Here is a 22,174-nt window from a genome sequence, read left to right on the forward strand (position 1 = left end):
TTTTTTGATGAAGTCAGGTTGTAAATCAAGATATCAGAGGCCATGCTACAAACCAATGGCCCATACAATTCCCATAGGGAAAGAAAAGGAGGCTACACAGAAATGTTACTGTAGCAAACCCATTGCAAGGACACAGCTAGCCTCCGTTTACAATAATACAGAACATTTACATATACGTGGCTACCAGAGCAAACAACATAATTTAAAACATTAAATAACTGAGGAAGAATAATGGATTCAAAAATACAATGAAAAGAGGGTGTGGGTGGAAAGAGAGGAATCGTGGGAATGCAAGATTGCACCTCCCTCAGGCAATCGAATTATCCTATGGGCTGATGGTTCCTCCTTATGCGTCGGCTGACATTTTCCTGTAACCCCATCCTGTGTAATGCTATGTGATGTGTGTGACTGGCTTCTGCCACGGCCCTGAGAGGCCATGGAGCCCCAGGGCCATTTGCTTTTGGCCTGCAGCATCTTGGGAATTGTTTATTTTAGCTCTGTCTGCTCCTTTTTGCCTCTCCGTCTCATTTGCCTTCCCCTTCCTCGTCTCTCCTGTTCTCTCTGTTTCTCTTTCTGGCCCAGTGGTGTCTACTTTCAATTAGAGGAGGATGCACTCATATTCTCCTGAGACAAAACCCCTGACAGGTGACTCTTGAGGGGTAACTCAAAACCATGCCTGTTCTCTTCGCACAAACTGTTAGTATTCCAGCACCTTTCAGGAGACATAAAGGTAAAAAGCAACCAAAGCTGCCAGTGGTGTCTGTTTCTCAACTGTATATGTTGCTCTGTGTGATGATGATAAGAGTGGAGGGTGTGTTCAAGGAAAAAAAACTGTTGAGGATCAAAATGTGCTGTGTGTTGTGCGAGAGGAGAGAGAGGAAAGAGATTTAAGGACAAAGAAGATGAGATGTGTGATATGAGATAATAGAATGATATTCAAAATGTATCCCTGGAGCTAGAAGTTAAAAGAGAACATTAAAAGAGAACATATTTTGATCGCTTATGGATATGTAAGCCAGCACACCAATATGCCCAAACTTTTCTTCATACTGTCGCAGAGCCCTAAAGGGCATAAGTGGAGGCGGGCCAATCCGCTGTACACAAATAGTGTATGTGTGTAACAGTCGACATGTGACAAGTAGAAAAGGGACAGTGTTGAGAGCGTAGCCTTTTGTGACCCAACACACTTTGACAGCTTGGCCATCGCTTGGGGACACAAGCAATGTTGCTTTTTCATCCGACAATTTTAAGCAAAACAACTCTCCCTCGATGGATTCAATTGTTCAGAGAGCCACCGTGGCTGTGTGTTAAAGCACAGAGACAAAAGCATGTCAGCAGCCCGTAGATTCGGCTCACTGCTAGCTAGAGGAGTCATACTGTCAATCTGTAGGACGAAAAGTGAGATGAAAGTGTAAGCGATATGATAGGAACACTGCTTTTATGCAACACTGCGCTCTGCTGGTAGAAGGTGAGAACACCTTGAGTAATGCAGCAGCAGCGGTGAGACATTCTTAACAGAAGACTAATGTAACCTCAGTTCCACAGGGATGCTAATGTCTCTGTGCTTCTACCCTTGAAGCAGTTGCCTTATTTGGACCTAAGGACATTCGGCACTGACAAATTTTTAACATCCCAGGAGGGACATACTTTAAAATATGGCCACAGGGTGGCACATTATAATGACAAAAATGTAGATCCTCAAAGTGAAATCGGCCTGTGACTTCGAAATCAGCTAGAGAGAAGAGTAATGGATATTATTATCAGAGAGTATTGGTGTTAGATACAACCAAATACTAATATCAGATGTAACACATGCAATGTTTTTCCCCAGTGTATGTTCTATATTAACTACAACATGAGAACACACTTTGCCTAAAGTGTATGTGCATGACAGATTAGGAGAAAAGGAGATGTGGGCACAGTTTTAAAAAAGAAATCTGCTTTGTGTTCACATTAATAGTGTTTGCAATGTGTATGTGCAATTGGCCTGTAAGCTGCGTGCGTGTGTGTGTGTGTGTGTGCATACAAACAATGCACTCAGTCGACAGCCCGCAGCACTGTGCATTCTTGCTTGGAGAGTACATGTCCTCGGGCCTCGTTCCTCCGTCGATGACCTCTGGTGAAGCCATTATTTTCTGCATTAATGATGAGCAGCAGCCAGCGATGAGAGAGATGGACTTTGTCCTGAGGCACAGTAGCGCTGATTATGGGCAACAACAATGCTGCTGCAAAAAAGAAAAAGAAAAGAAAGAAAACTCTTCCCAGAAGCAGTTCAAACGACTAGGAGTCTTAGCAGCAGCACAAAATAAGCTGCTCTTGCTCTATTGACAAGATGGATCAGATAACCTCTGTAGCTAAAGGATTACCCAGAATAAACTTTATTAAAGTTCACCTATAGCTTGTTTTGTAACCCGGTGGAATCAGCACCTGTTTGGCTGCAACCTGAGCATCAACAAACCAGTGGCGGTGACAGCACAATCATCTTGCATTAGAGGGGAAATGAATGTATGGATCAAATGGCTGAGAGTGACTCATACAAATCCCATTTTATTGCCCTCCTAGGATTTAATATGTAATTTAATAATTACATATTGGAAGTTATATCAGAGGCATCATTGATAATACCAAAGACCAACCTATAAGACTCACAAACAAGACAAATTGCAGACAAAGTGCAGTTGCTCTAGTCAAGGAAGCCAGGGCACCCACTCAGGAAATCCTGGCTTGGGGAGATGACTCTAAATGAAGGACTTTACCATTCACCATTATGTCTTTGGTGAGAGTCAGAGGGAACCCCCGGGGCTCTTGAGCACAGCACGGTACAACTTTTCAAAGGGCTCCAGATTAAAGTCACTGAAAGTTCCCACTGGGGTCTGAGGCCAGGATCCCATTAAGCAGCCCTACCACACCGCCGGCCATAATTGTGTCGTTGAGAATTCAGAGCAGCGGTTGCTTGATAAGCGAATTTAGGGTGAAATAAAAAAGGAGAGGCAAAAGAGGGTCTCGTTGGGCCACCATTAGACACTTCATTCACTCATCACTAATTTGTTTTAAATGACTGAGGGAGAGGTGAGCACTTTATAAAGCAATCTGAGGTACCTCCCCCCCCCCCTCCTCAATTTCTAGGTCTGTGTGACAGAATGCTGATAAATGAAAACCATTGCACTTTACAGCCACACAGTATACTGCCGCTAGTGGTGTTTTAAACTGTACTTATCTTTAATCGCAGTACTTGCTTTGCAGTAGGATGATCAATAAGGGAAGACTCATTCTGCAGTTTCTTTTTTAGTCTCTCTACTCTCCTCTTAAAAGGAACCGGTCAGTGCACCAGATGTAAATAAAATATTACTCAGTCTTCCACGTAGACACTAACTAGTAAAGCCATTTGACTGAACTAGTTTTAAAAATAACAAAAACATGTTACAAACAAGTCAGCATTTATTGGACATTTCGTTTCATTATGATTCTGAATGTTACAACATTTGAGATTCATCACCATCAGAACAGTGTGGTGTAGGATATAAAAATGTCCTGTAAGCGTAGTTTAAGATCTAAACCCTAACTTGAGATCTATGTATGTGCTTATAATTACAGTCAACCTAATAGCTGGAAGTATAGGAACCTGAAATTCTTTGCAAACTGTACAGTATCACTCAGAAATGGGTGCATAACATTTGAACAACATCAACAGATCTCAAGTTATGATTTAGTTCTTCACAATGAAATGAATGACAGAAGTAACCCCCTCTATAATTTGCAACCCAAATATGCTATTGTCATCCAAGTGCAATAAAGAAAAACTCTTTGTTATCTGCTTCAAGTGGATTTTTTCTGCTTCTTCTTCTCTGCCTCTTCCTCTTTTTCCTTCTCAATCTCAGCCACCAGGGTCTCAATTTCCTTGGATTCCAAAATCTGCAAATGGCCAAGAAAAGCAATTGTTAGCCATTTAATAAAAAAAAAGGTTAAAAAAAAAAAGCAACAACACAAAATATCATTTTCAGCAACTTACCTTCAGTGGCTGATTCCGTCTGATAACAGCAAGTTCAATATTTTTTCCTCCTGACTGGACAACCTGTGAAGAAACAAATACAAATCCCAGCGAATCAGCATATATGAACTACTGTAGCCTCTGACGCAGGTTCACGTTGAGGTTGTAAGACAAGGTTTTGAGGGTATTTAAATGCAAATTAATACAGATAAGAGTGCTTGACTACTGTGACTGCAATAATTTTGCAAACAGTTGTACCACATTTTAAAGTGCTCATATTATGCTCATTTTCAGGTTCATAATTGTATTTAGAGGTTGTACCAGAATTTTTCAAAAAACATTTGTATTTATTGTACTGCACATTGCTGCAGCTCCTTTTTTCACCCTGTGTGTTGAGCTCTCTGTTTTAGCTACAGAGTGAGACATCTCACTTCTGTTCCATCTTTGTTGGGAGTCGTACATTCGCAGTAGCTAGGTCAGCACAGCTAGCTAGTCAGTTGCACAGTGACACGCTAGCAGCTAGCGTGTCACACCATCATAAAGCTAGCAGCTAGGCGAGCATTGTAACATGTGTTACAAAGTGACGCATGTTCGTCACGGAAGTAAAGGCTGGACTACAGTAGAGCAGTTTGGAGCAATTTGTGAACAGTGTTTTCTCTGGAAGATGGTAAGATCCTTTGGCTTATTCACTTTTCAAACCTATAAACATGCGCAAAAAGAGGATATATACTGTAACACAATAAAGGAAAGGGAAAAAGTCAAAAAGCATAATTTGAACACTTTAAGGACCATATTAAAAACAAACAACACTGCAGACACAAGGTGAAAGTTTGGTGTGCTAAAATGCAGCATTTTCTTTTTTTTTGCTTAGTTTTCGCCTTTCATGGCTGCAGGTTCAGTCGAGCACAACAAGCAACGTCATGCATGAAAACCTAACAATTATGGCGGATCACTTTCTGGTTTACATCTGGCAGCAGTGTGTGCTCTTTGATAAAGTCAGGACTGCATTTAAATTACGCCATGGTAGATGGAAATACTTTTGACGGGACACTACATGCGACATGCCCGATCGCAAAACACCTTTAAAAAGAACAATTTGTCTTCGGTTACATATATTGAAGTTGAAAGATTACTGAAATGCTTCACAATAGGATTATCCCACTGCCATCGGAGCAGAGTGGGGAGAATTTACGTTCATGGAGCGGTTTGTTACCTCTGCTCTGCCACTAGGGGTGTGCAAAAAAAGAAAAATCGATTCACATTCGAATCGTGATTCGAGCTCTACCAATTCAAAATCGATTAATATTTTTTTTATTTAAAAAAATAATTTATTTTTTAAAATTGTACGTCTTCTGCAATCACATGGGAAAAGTAACTACATGTACATACTGTGAATAGTTTTATTTTTAAATCGAGAATCGATTTTGAATCGAATCTTGAGCCTGAAAATCTATATCGAATCGTGACATTTTCTGAATCGTGCACCCCTATCTGCCACTCCAGGTCGCTTTACTCAATATCGCTCAACTCAGATTTCACTGCGCTCCACTTAAATCTCTCACAGCTCGCTCCAGAAAAAAATGAAAAACTGCATTGTATTTATCAGATGAACGGCACCCGGCGTCCCTCTATGCCACCAGTGCCTGGAGCTCCACCAGCAGTCCGGCTGCATGGAGGAAGGGCGGGCGCTGTTCATCTGCATGTACTGCTAGTGCTGCAGTTACACAGAGCCGGGCTAGGGCATGCTTCAAAGTCATGGTGTGAGCAGTACTGGAGCGAAATTGAAGCGGGAGACAAGGCAAATTTTAAATCCTCCGCTTTCCGCTAGCTCGCGCTCACATGCTCTGACTGCCATACAAAGTGTGTAAATTCAAACGATGAAATACAAAGACTAAATATGACCTTACCTCAAGCAGAGCTTTGATAGCCAACTTGATTGCCTCATTGTCACCAGCAATGGCTTCATCTGTGTAATTCTTCTCCAGGAACTCCCTCACAGTTTTTGCACTACGGCCGATAGCATTTGCCTGATTTTATTTTTTTTCCAACAATGAAAAAATAAATAAATAAAAAAACAATTATTAATCAATTTCATACAAATAAGGTATTTTTTATACAAGTGTATCAATAAAAGAAGAAAATAAAAAAGTACAAAGAGCATACACACTGACCTTCCAGGCATGGTAGGTTCCTGAAGGGTCAGTCTGATACAGCCTGGGAGTTCCATCGTCGTCAAAGCCAACAATTAACGCAGAGATGCCAAATGGCCTGCGCCCATTGCTTTGAGTGTAGCGCTACAAACATGACCAATGTACAAAGAAATGTGACTTACAAACCTTTATAAAAAATAATATAGCATACTGCGCTCTGCTGGTAAAAGATGAGAACACCTTGAGAAATGCAGCAGCAGCGAGACAGGCTTAACAGAAGACTAATGTAACCTCAGTTCCACAAGGATGCTAATGTCTGTCGGCTGAGTTGTTGTGAACTATTCTCAGAGCACAAAAATTGAAACTATAAGCTATTTTATGTTCTTGCCCACCGAATATAAACATCTTACAGATGCCTTTTAGTGAATTAATAAGCAATTATTAAACAAGAAATTAATGGTAAGAAGTTTAGGTACCTGTTTCAGTGTAGCTATGTAGCGTGTGATGTATTCCACTGTGACTGGGTCCTCCACGGTTAGCCTGTGGCTCTGGCACTCAACCCGAGCTCTGTTTATCACAATACGGGCATCGGCTGTCAGGCCTTAAACACATTGAAAGAGGTTAATTGGCTATACAGGATACAGGTAACATACAACAGGAAATTTAAGTGACAAAAACCTAATATATGGTTTAGAGATCTGTGATGACATAGCGTTTGTGACAACTAATCTTAGTCCATTAGTCCAGTATATGCCCGGTTACATAATTAATGTGTTATATAGTTATTGAAAAAATTGTTGTTGTTTGAAGTACCTGCAAATGCCATGCAGACATGCTCATCCAGGGCACATATCTTACGGACAGTCCTTTCCTCCTGCAACTTTGCCACAGATTTCTTCTCAACACCAAGGACCACAATGTCTTTACCTCTGATTCCCACCTGCAGAGAAAGAAATCATCAGATCGGATAACTTCAGTACAGGTCATTTTACTTTAGTTCATCTTTGGAATCCAAAGTGCTTCTCATTTCCTCAGCCAATTTTCCACTATAACAAAAAAAAAAAAAAAATCGACCATTGTGACACCTGTCCTTTCATTTTACATTACATGTCATTTAGCTGACGCTTTTTATCCAAAGCGACTTACAATTGCTATACAGTATATGTCAGAGGTCACACGCCACTGGAGCAACTATGGGTCTTGCGCAGGGACACACTGGTTGATGTATCGCAGTGGGAATTGAACCCAGATCTCCCAAACCAAAGGCATGCGTCATCACCCCCCATGTCTTCAAGCTTAAAGTTAAAAAGTTTTAGGTACCTATTCAACACACTTATTAAAGTCAAGTCCGAGTCTTATATCTAAGGCTATTCAACAGAATTGGCTTGCCGTTTATCGGATTACACCCAAACAATTACTCTGAAGCTACAAGCTCTTCTATACATTTTTAGGGTCTGAATATGGGTTTGTGAACATTTACGCAGGATTCGATGGACTTCGATGCAATCCGAACGTTAGATGCAACGTTAATTCTTCCTGAACTTCCTATACATGCTAAGTTACACTATTTACTACAGAAGTTAACGTTACCTGTGATCAAGGTAACGTTAGCTGCAACTACAGTGGCTTTCAAATGTAACGTTAGCTATCTAGCTAGTGCAATTTTGGAGCCGCCTAGTAACTAACATAGGCATTTCCATGTAACGTTAGACATGTAACCCTGCGTCGTTACTAACATTTTATTGTTAAACGTTTCGCAATTGGCGGAGCTAACTTAACTTAGCTGGCCGCTTTGAAATCAAATATTGCATGTGTGAACTAGCAAGCTAGTGTTAGTTGACATGATCACATTGAAACTGAAACTATTGTGAGAGTGACACAGCGGCAAAATGCTCGCTAGTGATACACTTTTCATGTTCAGTAACTGTTTAATATTTCTTGCATTACCGTTACATGTGAAAGTTACAGATGATCAGCCCGACATGGTTGTTAAAAATCACAACACTGGAGTGCAACAACAAAATAAGCTAAATACATGAGTAGCTAATAATAAGAGTACCTGCTAGTCGTTAGCTTAGCTGGTCGGCTAACTGACGTGTGCTAACGTTAGCATTAGTTTCATTTTAGGACTTACCGCTGTGGAACCTTTCTTTACAGCTTCTTGTGCATACTCCACTTGGAAGAGATGACCATCGGGAGAAAAGACAGTAATAGCTCTGTCGTATCTTGCCGCCATTGCACTGCAAGACAACTAACGTACAATCACAAGAAAAAGGGAGACTTCCACCAAATGATTCAGCTAGTTAGCGATTTGTGAAGATGCCGTGTGTTGAAAACAGCGCCTGCGCATGACCTCTGAACTGGGGCGATACCAAAACTAGGGTTCGCCAGAGGAAATTGCTACTCAAAATTGGATTGGAATATTTAGCTACTATTTTATTTTCTCTGCGTAAACAGTAGTTTTAATTTGAAAGTTACAGTAAAAAAACGGCTAGCTATTGTATGACTCGTTTAATTTTATTTAGTGACGGTTAATGTGGAATCAGGGTGCAATGCGAGTGAACTGAACACATACAACTAGGACTAATAAACATTGATATCAGGTATTACTGCCTTAAAACTGCCTGAATTATTAATAATATTGTATAGACATATATCATAGCTCTGACTGTCTTTCATGGATGTATTAAGAGTCTTTCCTTTTTTGTTGTTGAGCAGTCCATTTCCCGTGGTCTTTTGGACTAGATTTAGACTGTTCCATTATACAACAAAGTAGGTGAAATTGTAATTCAATTAAGCATATTTATTGGGTCTTTCAACTATATAAATTGATGTGTTTAAATATGATAATGTATCACAAATACATGTGAACATCACGTATGCCAGTGTAATCGAAATAAAAAATAATCTTCAACTATGTTTTTAAATGTGCTGTAACCACCCCCCAAAACGGACCACTGCATTACGAAATTGAATCCTATTCTGAACTGTGTGATCTGAGTTCTACCGATTTGTTAAGTGTGTTAGCTACTTTTGACTTGTATGTCTAGTTCACTTTAATTTCATAGAGAATCACCATGTCGGTGGCGTTTGCACCTCACAGGCAGCGTGGGAAGGGTGACATAACACCCGCTGGAATACAAAAGGTAATTCATGTTTTTAGCGCGTCTCAGAATGAAGGCAATTGTATCAGACGGTGCTAGCCGTTGAGCTAATCTAAGTAGCAGTGCCCATCCAAGTCCAACGGTGAATAGATCGGGAACAATTTTGCAGGGTCAAAGCGCGGTGAATATGAACGTCTCTGGAGTCAGGACGCCACGTGTACACGATGCGTTTTAGGTCGATTTACCGGACTAACGTAAAATTGTATTTTAAATGAATAGGGGCCTGTCGTCTTGTTAGCGGAGCACAGCTAACGTTAGCTAGCAAGACGCGTCTTTTGTTAGCTAGAAACGCACACTCACATTTCACAAAAACGCCCTCGTCCTCCCCGTTGTTGTTAAATTAACTTTACGGCAGATTAACCACCAGAAAGCAAATTGCTAGTCATACAAAATTACCCCGTGTCACTAATTGTAAATTGTGTGTAATCAATGCAATATAAACCTCTGCATTTGCTGTTGCAGTTACTTGACGAAAACAACCAGCTGATCCAGTGTATAATGGACTTCCAGAGTAAAGGCAAAACAGCAGAATGTTCACAGTAAGTTATGAAACTTCACCTTTTGCTTGTGCCTTACAGTCATTTTAAATAAATAAAGCCTGCATTGATGACTCTCCAACTGCCCAGGTATCAACAGATGCTGCACAGAAATTTAGTGTACCTGGCCACGATAGCAGACTCCAATCAGAACATGCAGTCTCTCCTCCCTGCTGTGAGTATTGGTCCTTGCTGGTTGTTTTGAGTGAGTGAATTGTATATAACAGTGTGACCTCTCTGTATCATAAGGTAATGTTGAGCTCACCTGTCAATGTTGCGCTTTTGTTTTAGCTCATGTCCAATACAAGTCATTTTTGTATTGGTTCAGGTAAATCACCTTAAACAATTACTCAAGAATCTTAAAGTAAGAAGTCTGAACATCTATCAGTGCAATAATACATTTACTAAGACACTGTCATGTTACACTAATAGAAAAATAACCCCAGTGATGTCAAGATTATAGAAAGTGTAGAATTCAGCATTTTTGGACCTTGACCCATACAAGGGGTTAAAAGGCCAGATGCACTGGAGTACTCCTATGAACTTGTTCTGTGCACTAAACTTTGTAAAAAAAATAAAAATAAAATAAACATATTTGGGTTTTGCTTAGTAGCCCATTCATTTTGAATCCACCCCATCATATATCATATAAAGCTGCAGTAGATCAGATTGATTTACAATTCGTTAAATAATAATGGCTTATGTGTTAAACACCTTTTTAGTCATTGATAATGCCTGGCGTGACTATATTGAGAACAGTTAATTTGGTGATTATGTGACTATGTATTGTACTGCATATCTATTTGTTAATTTGTGAATATACTATATCTTTTTAATTGTTATCATCCTTGATTGATTAGGGTACATTCGTTATACTTTGATGCAGCTATTTTATCTATTTTCTTCAGTTTCCTCTTTTTAATAAAACTCCTGTTTCTAGCCAGCTGATGTGTGATTTTCTATCTGTTTTGTGCCTGCAGCCACCCACTCAGAACATGCCCTTGGGCCCTGGTGGGATGAACCAGAGTGGGCCCCCCCCTCAGCCTCCTCATGGTCACAACATGCCCTCTGAGGGTATGGTCAGCGGTGGCCCTCCAGCCCCACACATGCAGAACCAGATGAATGGACAGATGCCTGGTAAGTGACCCCCCATAACCTTTCCTCCCTCGTCTTTCTCTCTTTTTTCTTTCCCCTTCTTCTCCCTCAGTCCCTGTCTCACTTGGGTTGCCTAGCAACACCACAGAACTGTGAGGTAGGTCGCTCTGCTGAAGGATGATGTCACCCATTTGCCAACGCTGGTGGTCGTGGGCTTGTCCTTCATTTGATCATGGTTTTTCTCTCCTTAAGTATCATGGTTTGTTTCAGTTTGTGCTTTGTTTGTATTTTGTTTACACATGTATATATTTCATTGTGTAAAAAAAAAAAAAGGGTAATACTCCAGGACACATTAGAAACCAGAAAATGTTGCAGATATGGTGTTGCTTTAACACTGGTATGGCAGTGTTCACTTAAGTTGTGCCATGCTCTTTTCCTGGATTTCCATTGGAAGCTCACAACAGGGAATATACATTTGAAACACTATTATGGCTTTACTTATAAAGTGGGCCTCACCATGATTCTCCCTGTTCAGGCCTTAAAAACCCAACATGTCTGGTCATTTAGGTGACTAGAGACTAGGCACCATCCTTAAGACTGGCCAGTTTGGGGAACCTTTGTAGCTCCTGCACCATGGAAGAATTGTCCTCCATTGGAGGTCCTTTTCCCTCGCAACTTCCCATTCTTCATTTAACACATGGGAACCTTGGTGTCTTCTGATCTGCTCTTTTGCCACGTCATTGGAACTGTAGTGAAGTCAGTTGCATTGTTAGTATATAATGTTAGACATTTAGTGTTTACTTGGTAACTAGTGATAACTAATAAATCCTTAATTGAGAGTAATCTATCTACATTTAAATTTTAAAAGATTTAGTTGCTTTGTTGTGGATAGAGCAGGTTAAATATTGCAAGATTAATAAATGAAAATAAGATGCAAACCCAAACTAACTCGTTAGACAAAGGTCCAGGTGATTCATTATTGATGCTTACAGTTTGGGTGAACCCCAAACCTCCAACATGTCATCAAGGTATTTTATTTTTTACATACCATTCCTGTTATATAGAAGCACAGCCTCAGATTACAGTTTTTCACAGAGCAACACAGTGCACATATCACAATGTGATGGAAATTACACATAAGTATGTGTATTGAATATTTATGTTTTTTAAAACAAGGTCATTAATCTTCTCTGTTGTTGTTTTCCAGGGCCTAATCACATGCCCATGCAAGGTCCCGGTCCAGGTCCCAACCAGCCCCCAAACATGCCCAGTGGCTCTATGAATATGCCCCCCAGCAGCCATGGTTCAATGGGTGGTTACAATCACACTGTCCCTTCTTCCCAGGGCATACCAGCTCAGAGCCAAATGAACATGACCCAGGGCCAGCCCATGGGAAACTATGGGCCTCGGCCAAACATGAACATGCAACCCAGTCAAGGTAAAATAAGTTTTTAGTTTCCACTTGGTTGTATTGATTTCCAGTGCCTTATCACCTGTCTTATTGGTGCTTGCGTCACATCGTTCACCTGCATTCGATAAGCCATATACTGCTTGTATGGTTTTTCCACCTAGTACCATTTTGAGAGTTAATGCTTTGTTGGTGTACCACAGGCCCCATGATGCACCAGCAGCCTCCCACTCAGCAGTATAACATGCCTCCTGGTGGTGGTGGACAGCACTACCAAGGGCAACAGACCCCAATGGGCATGATGGGCCAGGTTAACCAAGGGAACCATGTCATGGGGCAGAGGCCAATGCCCCCCTACCGACCCCCACAGCAAGGTATACCCCTCAGTGTGTCTGTTAAGTGTGCAAGTTGTGAGTGTTGGTCTTTCTTCTCCCTAACCCACACTCGTGCATTTCTTACTCTTGTTCTTCTCAATTTCCACTTCTGCAACTCACAGACATCTTGATGACTAAACATTTAACCTAAAGCCTCCAATTATAAAATTAGTCGAGTGACCAAAAAAAATCTTTCTAACAAGAACTAGCGGCAAGGAATCCATCCTCTCCACTCTTCCCCTCACACAACCGATCCAACAACACCTTGAATCTACTTGTGTGTATGTTGTGTGTATGTGTATGTAGGACCCCCTCAGCAGTACCCAGGGCAGGAAGACTACTATGGGGACCAGTACAGTCACGCAGGACAGGGAGCCTCAGAAGGTAGGAGAACCCTCCAGTCACTTGGAGAATACCAACAAAAACAAAACCCAGGAGTTGTGTTAAAACACAAATGATGCTAAGAGACTGTGACAAAACCAATGTTTCAGTTTCTTCATTTTCTGGGAAATCAAAGTGACTTTGGGCTCTATCAAAGAAAAAATATGGCCTCCTTAATTTTGAGAAATCCTCAAAATGACACCCTATTCCAAAAGGTGCTGCAGTCCAGGGATAAGTTAGCACCTACCCAGTCTTATCTTGCCATCCCCCCCCTCCCCCCAATCTTGGCTGGTGCTTCACCTGTTGGTGTGAAAGAAAAGTCAGGGACTGAGTCTTGTGTGAGTCTTAATGGCCAAAGTTGTATTAAAGTAAAATGTTAATCCTTCAGATTCACATGTAAAAATGCCACATGTGATATTTTTAAAACTCCATGGCATGTTACCTGTTTGCGTGTTTGGAGTGGTAGCCAGAGTATTGATATTGCCATTCGGACTGCCATTCTTTATAGGTAACACAGATTTTGTGCACACTGATTTGCAGATGAGCAGCATTAGTGACTTATAAACCACCAACTATTTCCGAGAAATATGCTTCCACTGCATTATCCTCTAGATGATATTACACTTGATATACTGCCAATGTTCTCCCTGTTGGTGTGTTAAGGGGTGGAATTATTACTTTAGCAGCCACGTGGAAATATTACAGATTTATAATAAACAACTCCTTCTCTTTCTTTGTCCAATTAACATTAACTTATTTGTTTGTTTTATTTTCTCTACTGACTACACTATTTTTCTTCTGACCTTTTTTAAACACAAATGTTTTCCTTTTTTGAGGTAAAGAAAGTCCAGCCATTTTGAAAAAATAAAATGCACAACACATGAGTTCTTAAAACATGGCTGGCTCAATTACAGCTATCACCTTTTCTGCTGTGCTGTTGCGCTATAGTTGTCAACATGTTGCTCACATTGCCTGCTGTTGCCCCTTGAAGGTAATGCCCAGTATGGCCAACAGCAGGAAGCATACCAGCAAGGCCCTCCGCAGCAGCAGGGCTACCCTCCTCAACAGCAGTACCCGGGTCAACAGGGCTACCCACCACAGCAGCAGGGTTACGGTGAGTTGCCTTCTCTCGAATAGGGGCACATATTTGTCCTGCAGGAGGCACTATCCACTCTCTTTGGCTACCTTTTTTAAGTGTTGAATAATAATTCCTCCTCAGTGAGTTGTGGTTACTTCCCCTTGGAAATGTAACTGTGCCAAATGCATGTCAAGACATCAAGAGCAAGGAATTAAAGAACCACCTTAATGAATGGTTCAAGGATGGGAGCTTGGAAGAGAAATGTAATCAGTATAGTGGTGGCTTGCACCACATTAGCATTTCTCCTGGTGCTTCGGTTTGATATGACACACTGTTCTGAGGGAATGGGAGAGCAGCTTTGGCTGATGGCTACAGACATCAGGCAAAGTGTGTGTTGACTGCCAGCCACACATTTTGAACTCGTTGCATTTTGCATAAAAAGTTAAGCAATTTCTGAATTATAAATATCCTAAAATGTACATGCATACAAATTACACATTAAAGAATAGATCAGGTTTTCTGTGGGTTTTTGTTTGCTTATGTGCAGACCTTGGGGTGCAGAGTAATAAATAATCTTATAAATAAAAATGATTGCATTATTTACACATCAGTCTTTGTCTGAAAATGTAATTCTTCTGGCAATGTTTGCCTTATAATATCATATTCTGTAAATCATAAAACTTATACATAAAGCCCAAAAATCATATTCGAAGTTCGTTTGTATATTAATATTAATATTCGAATATTTATTAATAATATTTTGACCATTAAATGCCTTCATTTACAAAAAAAAAATTAAGTCAGACCCTGGATTAAACACAAACAGTGTGCTTTCGACAGGAAGTTCGGAGCTTTCACCGTAGCCTACGTAAGCGGTCCGATGTTTATACTCGTGTGCTGGTGTGTGCGTCGAGCCAGTGTGTGTGTGTGTGTGTGGGCGGTGTTGCCAACTTAGCGACTTTTTTTCACAAAAGCGACTAGCGACAAATCTGGCGACTTTCTGTAGAAAAGACAGCGCCAGTATTTCTCTCCTGTGGCCGCCGAAACAGTCCCCTTTCTCTTCTGTTGAGTGAGTGAGGAGCAGCCCCCCCCTCCCCTCTGTGCTCTCTCCTCATGTGCAGCAGCACTGAGCAGGCAGGTAGGACGGGGAGAAGGGACAGGGTGCGTCGCCGGTGTAGGTAGGAGAGACAGCGGAACGCGACGGGAGAAAGACGCCGCTGAGCTGGCCTGGCCCTGGGCCAGCCTGCCTTCTTTGAGAATTAGCGGGGAATGTGCGCTACCGAGGCCGCGGCCGAGACGCGTGTGCGTCGCCGCGACGTGTAGTTACATTTTGAAATGCGTGAAAAAGCCTCGGAATCTGAACTGAAAACAACGTTTACAAGCAAACGCATTTACAAAAAATAATGCCCATAACAGGTTCGAATATTAAGGGCTGGCTAATATTCGTTCGAATATCATTATTTTTTTTTAATATTCGAATTATATTCGAATAACGAAGTTCGGAGTCAAAGCCCTATTTTGGTTCAGGGTGCCTTTCACTCTGTACAAATCACCGACCCTGGATCCAGCAAAACCGCCCCAGACCTTCACACTTCCGCCTCCATGTTTGACGGTTGATGTCACACACTGAGGAGCCATCCTTTCGCCTACTCGATGGCGTACAAAAATCCTGGGTGTTGAACCGAAGATTTCAAATCTTGATTCATCAGTCCATAACACCTTCTTCCAGTCTTTTCTTCAGTAGTCCATTGACGATGTTTCTTGGCCCAGGCAAGCCTCTTTTTCTTATTCTGACGTCTTAGCAATGGCTTTCTTGCTGCAACTCGACCTATCAAACCTGCAGCTCCAAGTCTTCTCTTTACAGTTGAAACTGAGACTTGCTTATTCCGACCACTATTAAGCTGTGCTTGAAGCTGTTGTCCTGTGAGCCGCCTATCACGCAAGCTGTTGACTCTCAGAAACTTGTCTTCTGATTCTGTTGTGGCTTTGGGTCTGCCAGACCTCTTCCTGTCAGACTTTTCCCCAGTTTCTAAGTGCCTTTTGATGGTGAAGAATACTGTACTCACTGACACCTTGACTTTCTTCACAATTTCTCTGTAGGAAAGGCTAACCTTCTTAAATGTTATGATGGTCTGTATCTCTTCCGTTAATTGCCTTTTTCCCACTATTTTTATAGCAACACACTACTTTCTGCAGTACAATACTGACTACGTTTACAAGCTGTCAATTTTCGGGTTATGGTCGGGTTAAGGTCACTATTCGGGTTTCTGAAACATTCGGAACGGCGAGCGCACGGTTAGCGTCTGGACGTAGCCTACGGACAACCTTAAGACGCAATAACTTTACGGTCCCCTTCTTATAAATCTCACTATCTCGGTACTTTCTATATTATTAACTATTATTATAGTATATCATTATTATTATAACTGTTTTCTGGCGCATACAAGAAGTTTCTCTAATCTTGGTCAAGTAAGTAAGTAATCCAGACAGGTTGGAACACCTGTGGGAATTGGTAGCACCAACTTTCAAAGCTTGATCAACCTCCATTGCTGCAGAACAGCTTTACGTTGTTAATCCATTTCTTATTCCCTGAAGAAGGCCTTTTTGTAAAATACTGAAATGTACATTATTTTTCAGTTTTGGGTAACCTTACTTTGTTATTTTTAACCTCGGGCAGTTCACCACTTACCTTTTGTACCATTTCAAGCTATTCATTGGACTTGAACTGCTAAAATTTCAATAAAAAACTGTGTGTGTGTGTTAGAAATGGCCAAACACTTAATCATTGAGACTTTTTAAGACAGAGCAGTCACCATGCTTTGGAGCTCATGACAGAAAAGGTAATGAGCTAATGTACAAATGCAAAATATGAATTGAAAGAATTCTGAGAGATTTAAGTTGGAGCACTTCATTAAATTATACCAATTAGAGTGTGGCTTTGGGATTCAGCCAAAGTAATAAGTAAAGTATGTTAACAAAAAAAAATCTAAGCATTTAGTCTCCTGCAGCCCTTTGGTCTTCTTTGTCATCCTATTTTTCACTGGAACTTTCCATCACTCACCGTCTGTCTGAGCCAGAGCTCGTGTTAGTAATGAGCTAGCAGAGAGGCAGAGGCTGTGAGGTGAGATCCATCTGGCACACACATGCTTTCTCTCGCCGGCCCCCACAAGGTTATGCTCAACAGCATAAGGCATTATGAGCTCCTAACGATGCTGCGTGGGCCTCATTTTGACTTCAGCCACAGTCAAGCAATGCGTGCTCTTCCACAGCACCTGCATTGATGGCTACAGTGTATGGGGGCTGATGAAGTGATTTTTATTTATTTATTTATTTATTTATTTATTTAATGAAGCCTGCTCTTCTAAAGAAGACCAACTAAATCTCCTTGATGCCTCCTTGAATTAGGAAACCAGCGCCCGGCTCCTGCCCGTCTCACTCATTCTCATTCATTACTAAGTCAGACGTGGAGGCAGCCTAAACAAATGGGTCTGACATATCCATCATCTTCTCCTGTCGTCCATCAACTTTTTTTTTTTTATTGCAGCCCATTAGTGATGGTAAACTATGAGGGATTCCCTAGAGTTCTCAGAGTGACAAGTAGGAAACCGAAACAGATAATGAGCGAACCTCGGGCTGTCTTCACACTGTTCTGTTGTTTAAGCCCAAACCTGAGTTCCATAGTCCCATCTCTTTCTAAGCTGGTGATGAGACCAAAAATTGCACTTATTAAAAGAAAAGAAAAAAAAAAAACGGGCTACTCTTTTCATTGTGTTGCCTGTGCCCAACAGCATTTTCAAAGTTGTTTGAAGTTTACTCTGTCAAACATACATAATTTTAAATTTAAGTTTTCAATGTTTGCCGTAGGTCCTGCCCAAAGTGCCCCAGGACAGTATCCCAATTATCCTCAGGGGCAGGGACAACAGTATGGGGGCTATCGCCCTCCCCAACCTGGACCCCCACAGGGCCAACAGCAACGCCCCTATGGCTATGACCAGGTGAGTATACCCACAACACCGGACAGTCACAGCAGCTTGTTATTGCATCGGCCTTAGGTTGTCCTTATGTTGATTGCCAGACTTGGTTGTATATTTTGTGTAGTGAGACCAGAGACCAATGTGAGTGAATCTAGAAGGTAAATATTAAAAGGTAGTATGTTTTTTGCATGCTGTCATCATATTGTTGGGTTAAATCTGTTCTTCCCAAGAGAGTGTATGTGTTACTATTGTCGTTCACTTGTTTATTTGAGTCTTAGTTATATATCCTGGCTAATAAGGTATGCCAATTCAGTGAAATATGTGGGCTTTACAGGGATTCTTCCTTAAACTTGATGTAGACTGCTCTAGTGTTTAAAGGGAGATCTATATGTTGCCCTGTATTTCCTGTGGTCTTATGTGGGGACCACAGCTACACTTTGATATCTTTATCTTTGAATATTCAGGGGCACATCAGGAAATAAAGACCCGGGGATTTGAACCCCTGACTAGCTCTGTAAGAAGCAAAGGTAATGGTTGCTGTGAAGACCTCAACGTCCAATCTAGACGTTTGACCACCTAGCCTTAATTTGCATTTGTTCTGTTTCTTCTGTCTCTCTTTTGTCTTTATCTTTCCATCTTTCTCTTTTTTTTTTCTTACGTTTTTTTTTTTTTGTTTCTGTTATTTTATTTTGTTATTAACCAGGGGTCGAATTGTAAGTTATGAGGTCCTGAAACACAGCATGCTTACTCTGCAGTGAGACAGCTAAAAGCACTGGTTTTGATGACAATTGTGCTTATGATAACACTATTTGAATTAAAAATGTTGTATATCAGGCTGTCAAATCAGTTTGTTTCCAAAATTGGTGTCCATTGTATTTTCCATCAATGCCAAACATACTTCGACCCCTGTTTAGAAATGCATCAACTCCTACTGTTCTTGCACTGAATTTGTTGCACTTAAAACAAGTGTCCACTATTTACTAAGGAATATCCTGTGTCCTCAGTCATTTTGCTGCTGTAACATGAGGTATAAAGTTCGAATTGTGAGGCCATGCTGCCACCTGCTGGTCAATACCAGCAAATGCATCCATAAATCATGGTTTGCATTATGATGTGGTTGAAACCACGGATGTTTGTTTGCACCCCCATTGTGATTTGTGAATATATGTCTTTACTCTGATAAGGTCAGTAACATGAGTCTGTCACTTTTCTCTCCACAGGCCCAGTATGGAAATTACCAGCAATGAGAGATGGTCACATCAACCCACACAGCTCTGCTCTGATCTCTGTCTGAGCTTTGACCTCTGGTCAGCTGCCAAGCAGACTCAAATGATGGTTGTAGCTCACTGAGATTGTCTCAGACACGAACATGCAACACTCAAAAATACAAAATACGTTTTCCCCTCTCTTTGGGCTCTTATCCAATGCCTATAAAATGTATTTTTCTCATGTACATTGACTTGATACAAGTCCATGACTCACCCTCTGGTCCAGTATGTCTCAAAGCAGCAATGCCTTAAAAATGGAACTGCCTTATCCTTTAGCATTGCAGATTGTGAAACAAAATTTTGGATATCAGAGATAAATGTAAATGTACAGTTTCAATCTACTGTGGTGCATTGTTCCTCTATCCTTCAGCTCCTTGTTCATAAGAAGCAATAATGCCAGCAGTAGGGAAATGTGTGGGGGCTTGGAGATGAAATAATGCACCAGACGAACTTCCCGCTAGGCCATGGTACGTGTCTTGATGTATGTGATGATGTAAAAATATATTTTATGCTTTTTAGATCAAAATAACTTTGTATAAGACATTGGAAACTAGTACTAAAGCGGTGTTGTTTATTTCATGTGTATGTGTCAATGTTTTTTTTTTTTTTTTTTTGTAATGATCCCATCCAGCATATTGTTTTATTTTTTATTTTTGTTGTGTTGAATTGTATAACTATTCAATTGGATCTGCTACGTCTGTGACATGGGCACTATGAATTATTTGTGTAAAAACAGAACATTAATTGACATGCAAAGAAATTCCTTGAAGGACAAAAAACATACATCATACCTGGAATTAGAAAATGTTTAATGTCTGAAAACGCAAGAAACAATTGCTGTATTCTTTGTTAAGCTGTGTATTTAAATCTGTGAGAAAAAAAATCTATATCAAATTTCTTTTTTTTTTTTTTAAACCACATAACCTGAAGGTATAAGAATAATGGCCACTGGCCTTTATTTGACAAATGTGCCCAAAGATGTAATATGTAGCAGAAGCCACTGCAAAGTGTAAGTCATTGCTCTCTGGAGTTTTTTTCTTCTTCTATACAAGCACCTCAGTCTTGTCCGTTGACTGCACATTGGTGAATGGAAAAGATCAAACTTGGTATAATAAATGTTTCTAACAAGTATGTTGTTTTGTTAGTCTTGACTTTGCTGGAATCCCCTTTTCCCTTTTGAATAAACGTCTAAGTTGATGTCATTCAAATGGTGTTGTGTGTGAATAATAAAGATTGTTACTGTCAAATATGTAACATAAGATGTGAAAATAATGTTCTCAAATGGATTCCTTAATTTTACAGTAAAGACTGGTTGTGCAGTTTTATATCACTGGCTTGATATCTGTTTTATGGTGCATACTTTATTGATCCCATATGTACAGCAGCATTAAAAAAAAGGAATTCATTGTTTATGGCAGTTTTAATATTTGGCATTCTGCACCCCATCCAAGTGGTCACATTTGTGTCATGACAATGTATAACTGTACATTACAATAAATTGGAAGAATCTTTAATATATTTTGACTTGTTATTTATAGCATTTGATCTTTTATTGAGATGCTGTCAATTCAAAAGTGCAAAATCATTCATCCAGACGAAAACATAAACAAGATGTGCACTATTGGTGCCGTCATAATGTGACAGTATGATATAATTGTTTTGTCTTCATCCGCTATCTGGTAATCAGTTTCCAACTGATAATGACCCTGCACTGCTCAGCAGCATGTCTGCTTTGTCCAGATGCATCCAGAGAGGTCCAGAGCACATTTACACCCAAAATTACCTTCCGTGTCCCTCTTTCCTCTTCTGCTCCCTCCAGAGAGGGAGAGAGACTACCTGTCACATTGTGGGGAGTGAGACAGATGGTACACCAGATGTGTGGCCGAAGCACATGAGGGGAGACTGGTGTTTGTGTTTAGAGGGCCGCAGACTGCTTGGGTTGCCTTGGTGCAAATGATGAGTGTGTGTGTGGCAGAAGTGCTTTAAGAAAAGAAGGAAGTGTGAACTTTTTGAGTGTGTCAACGTATAAAATTTGTATGTATATTTGTGGATCCCTGCTCAGGTTTAGTGGCATCTCCTAGTCACCCCACCATCCTGCTGCTCCACAGCTGGCAGCCCCACCCTTCCCAGCTGCCACTGGGGCTCCCCCTGGCCCCTTTGCTTGGCAGAGCTGGCGTTTTGGGCGCTCCCCCACCAGTCCTCCCTGGCAGCTGCTGCCCTCAGCTGCGCTCTCGCAGACGGTATTGGGGTCGGACAAAGTCACTCCTCCTGTGACTGTGTCTGGGGCCGTTGGGGGAGGATGAAGAGGTGGCAAGGAGACTCTTGCCTCCAATGAAAGATCTCCTTTAATCGCTCATGAATTTAAATTGATGGACACAGAGCTAAAAGTGAGACAGTGAAATAATTGAGTATGAATTTCAAAGTCAATATTACAAAGTGTAGTCTTGCACAAAAGAGGTCTTTGGCTGTTTACTTCTACATGACTTGTTAAGAAAGCTTACAGGAGAGCACTACTCCATACATGTTCTAAGATGTTAAGGCAAATAGTGAGGTGGCAGCATCATTTAAGAAGAGGATTATCTTGTTCAATATTTTGATAATTATAATTCAGGGCACCTTTTAAGAGGAGGATCCTAACCACTGAGGGGAAAATGACATTGTGATCATAGCTGGCAGGCAAGATGTGATCTCTCTCTCTGTGTCCCCCTCTCTCTTTCCCACTAACTCTCCCTTTCACTCTCTCATACCCACACTCTCA

General features: G+C 40.9%; 2 protein-coding genes across 4 annotated transcripts; one reads left to right on the forward strand and one right to left on the reverse strand.

Moving 5' to 3' along the window:
* Positions 1-3,420: 3,420 nt before the first annotated feature.
* On the reverse strand, positions 3,421-8,485 carry psma8 (proteasome 20S subunit alpha 8). Its single transcript, XM_039815743.1, has 7 exons — positions 8,273-8,485; positions 6,952-7,078; positions 6,615-6,739; positions 6,160-6,282; positions 5,896-6,015; positions 4,010-4,072; positions 3,421-3,912 (listed from the first exon to the last, which is right to left on the reverse strand). Exons 1-7 carry the CDS (start codon positions 8,372-8,374, stop codon positions 3,817-3,819), a joined length of 756 nt encoding a protein of 251 aa, XP_039671677.1. The 5' UTR covers positions 8,375-8,485; the 3' UTR covers positions 3,421-3,816.
* A 618-nt stretch (positions 8,486-9,103) lies between these two features.
* ss18 (SS18 subunit of BAF chromatin remodeling complex) lies at positions 9,104-20,934 on the forward strand. Of its 3 annotated transcripts, XM_039815741.1 has the most exons (11): positions 9,104-9,284; positions 9,765-9,841; positions 9,929-10,013; positions 10,819-10,975; positions 12,141-12,371; positions 12,545-12,715; positions 13,022-13,099; positions 14,088-14,210; positions 18,039-18,169; positions 18,613-18,675; positions 19,369-19,501. In XM_039815741.1, exons 1-10 carry the CDS (start codon positions 9,216-9,218, stop codon positions 18,628-18,630), a joined length of 1,140 nt encoding a protein of 379 aa, XP_039671675.1. In that variant the 5' UTR covers positions 9,104-9,215; the 3' UTR covers positions 18,631-18,675; positions 19,369-19,501. The 3 variants fall into 3 exon arrangements, with proteins under 3 accessions (XP_039671675.1, XP_039671674.1, XP_039671676.1); XM_039815740.1 differs by lacking the exon at positions 18,613-18,675 and having other exon boundaries at positions 19,369-20,934; XM_039815742.1 differs by lacking the exons at positions 13,022-13,099; positions 18,613-18,675 and having other exon boundaries at positions 9,106-9,284; positions 19,369-20,934.
* The last annotated feature ends 1,240 nt before the right edge of the window (positions 20,935-22,174 follow it).

The sequence above is a fragment of the Perca fluviatilis genome, chromosome 11, assembly GCF_010015445.1.
Source record: "Perca fluviatilis chromosome 11, GENO_Pfluv_1.0, whole genome shotgun sequence".
NCBI lineage: Eukaryota > Metazoa > Chordata > Actinopteri > Perciformes > Percidae > Perca > Perca fluviatilis.

Excerpts from the sequence above, each read along its gene's own strand:
- ss18 (XM_039815740.1), top strand. The coding sequence starts at position 9,216 with ATGTCGGTGGCGTTTGCACCTCACAGGCAGCGTGGGAAGGGTGACATA. Across the intron at positions 10,976-12,140 it reads GATGAATGGACAGATGCCTG|GGCCTAATCACATGCCCATG; the intron begins GTAAGTGACCCC and ends GTTGTTTTCCAG. Across the intron at positions 12,716-13,021 it reads CTACCGACCCCCACAGCAAG|GACCCCCTCAGCAGTACCCA; the intron begins GTATACCCCTCA and ends ATGTGTATGTAG.
- psma8 (XM_039815743.1), bottom strand. The coding sequence starts at position 8,374 with ATGGCGGCAAGATACGACAGAGCTATTACTGTCTTTTCTCCCGATGGT. Across the intron at positions 6,016-6,159 it reads GAACCTACCATGCCTGGAAG|GCAAATGCTATCGGCCGTAG; the intron begins GTCAGTGTGTAT and ends AAATAAAATCAG. Across the intron at positions 3,913-4,009 it reads GACGGAATCAGCCACTGAAG|ATTTTGGAATCCAAGGAAAT; the intron begins GTAAGTTGCTGA and ends GGCCATTTGCAG.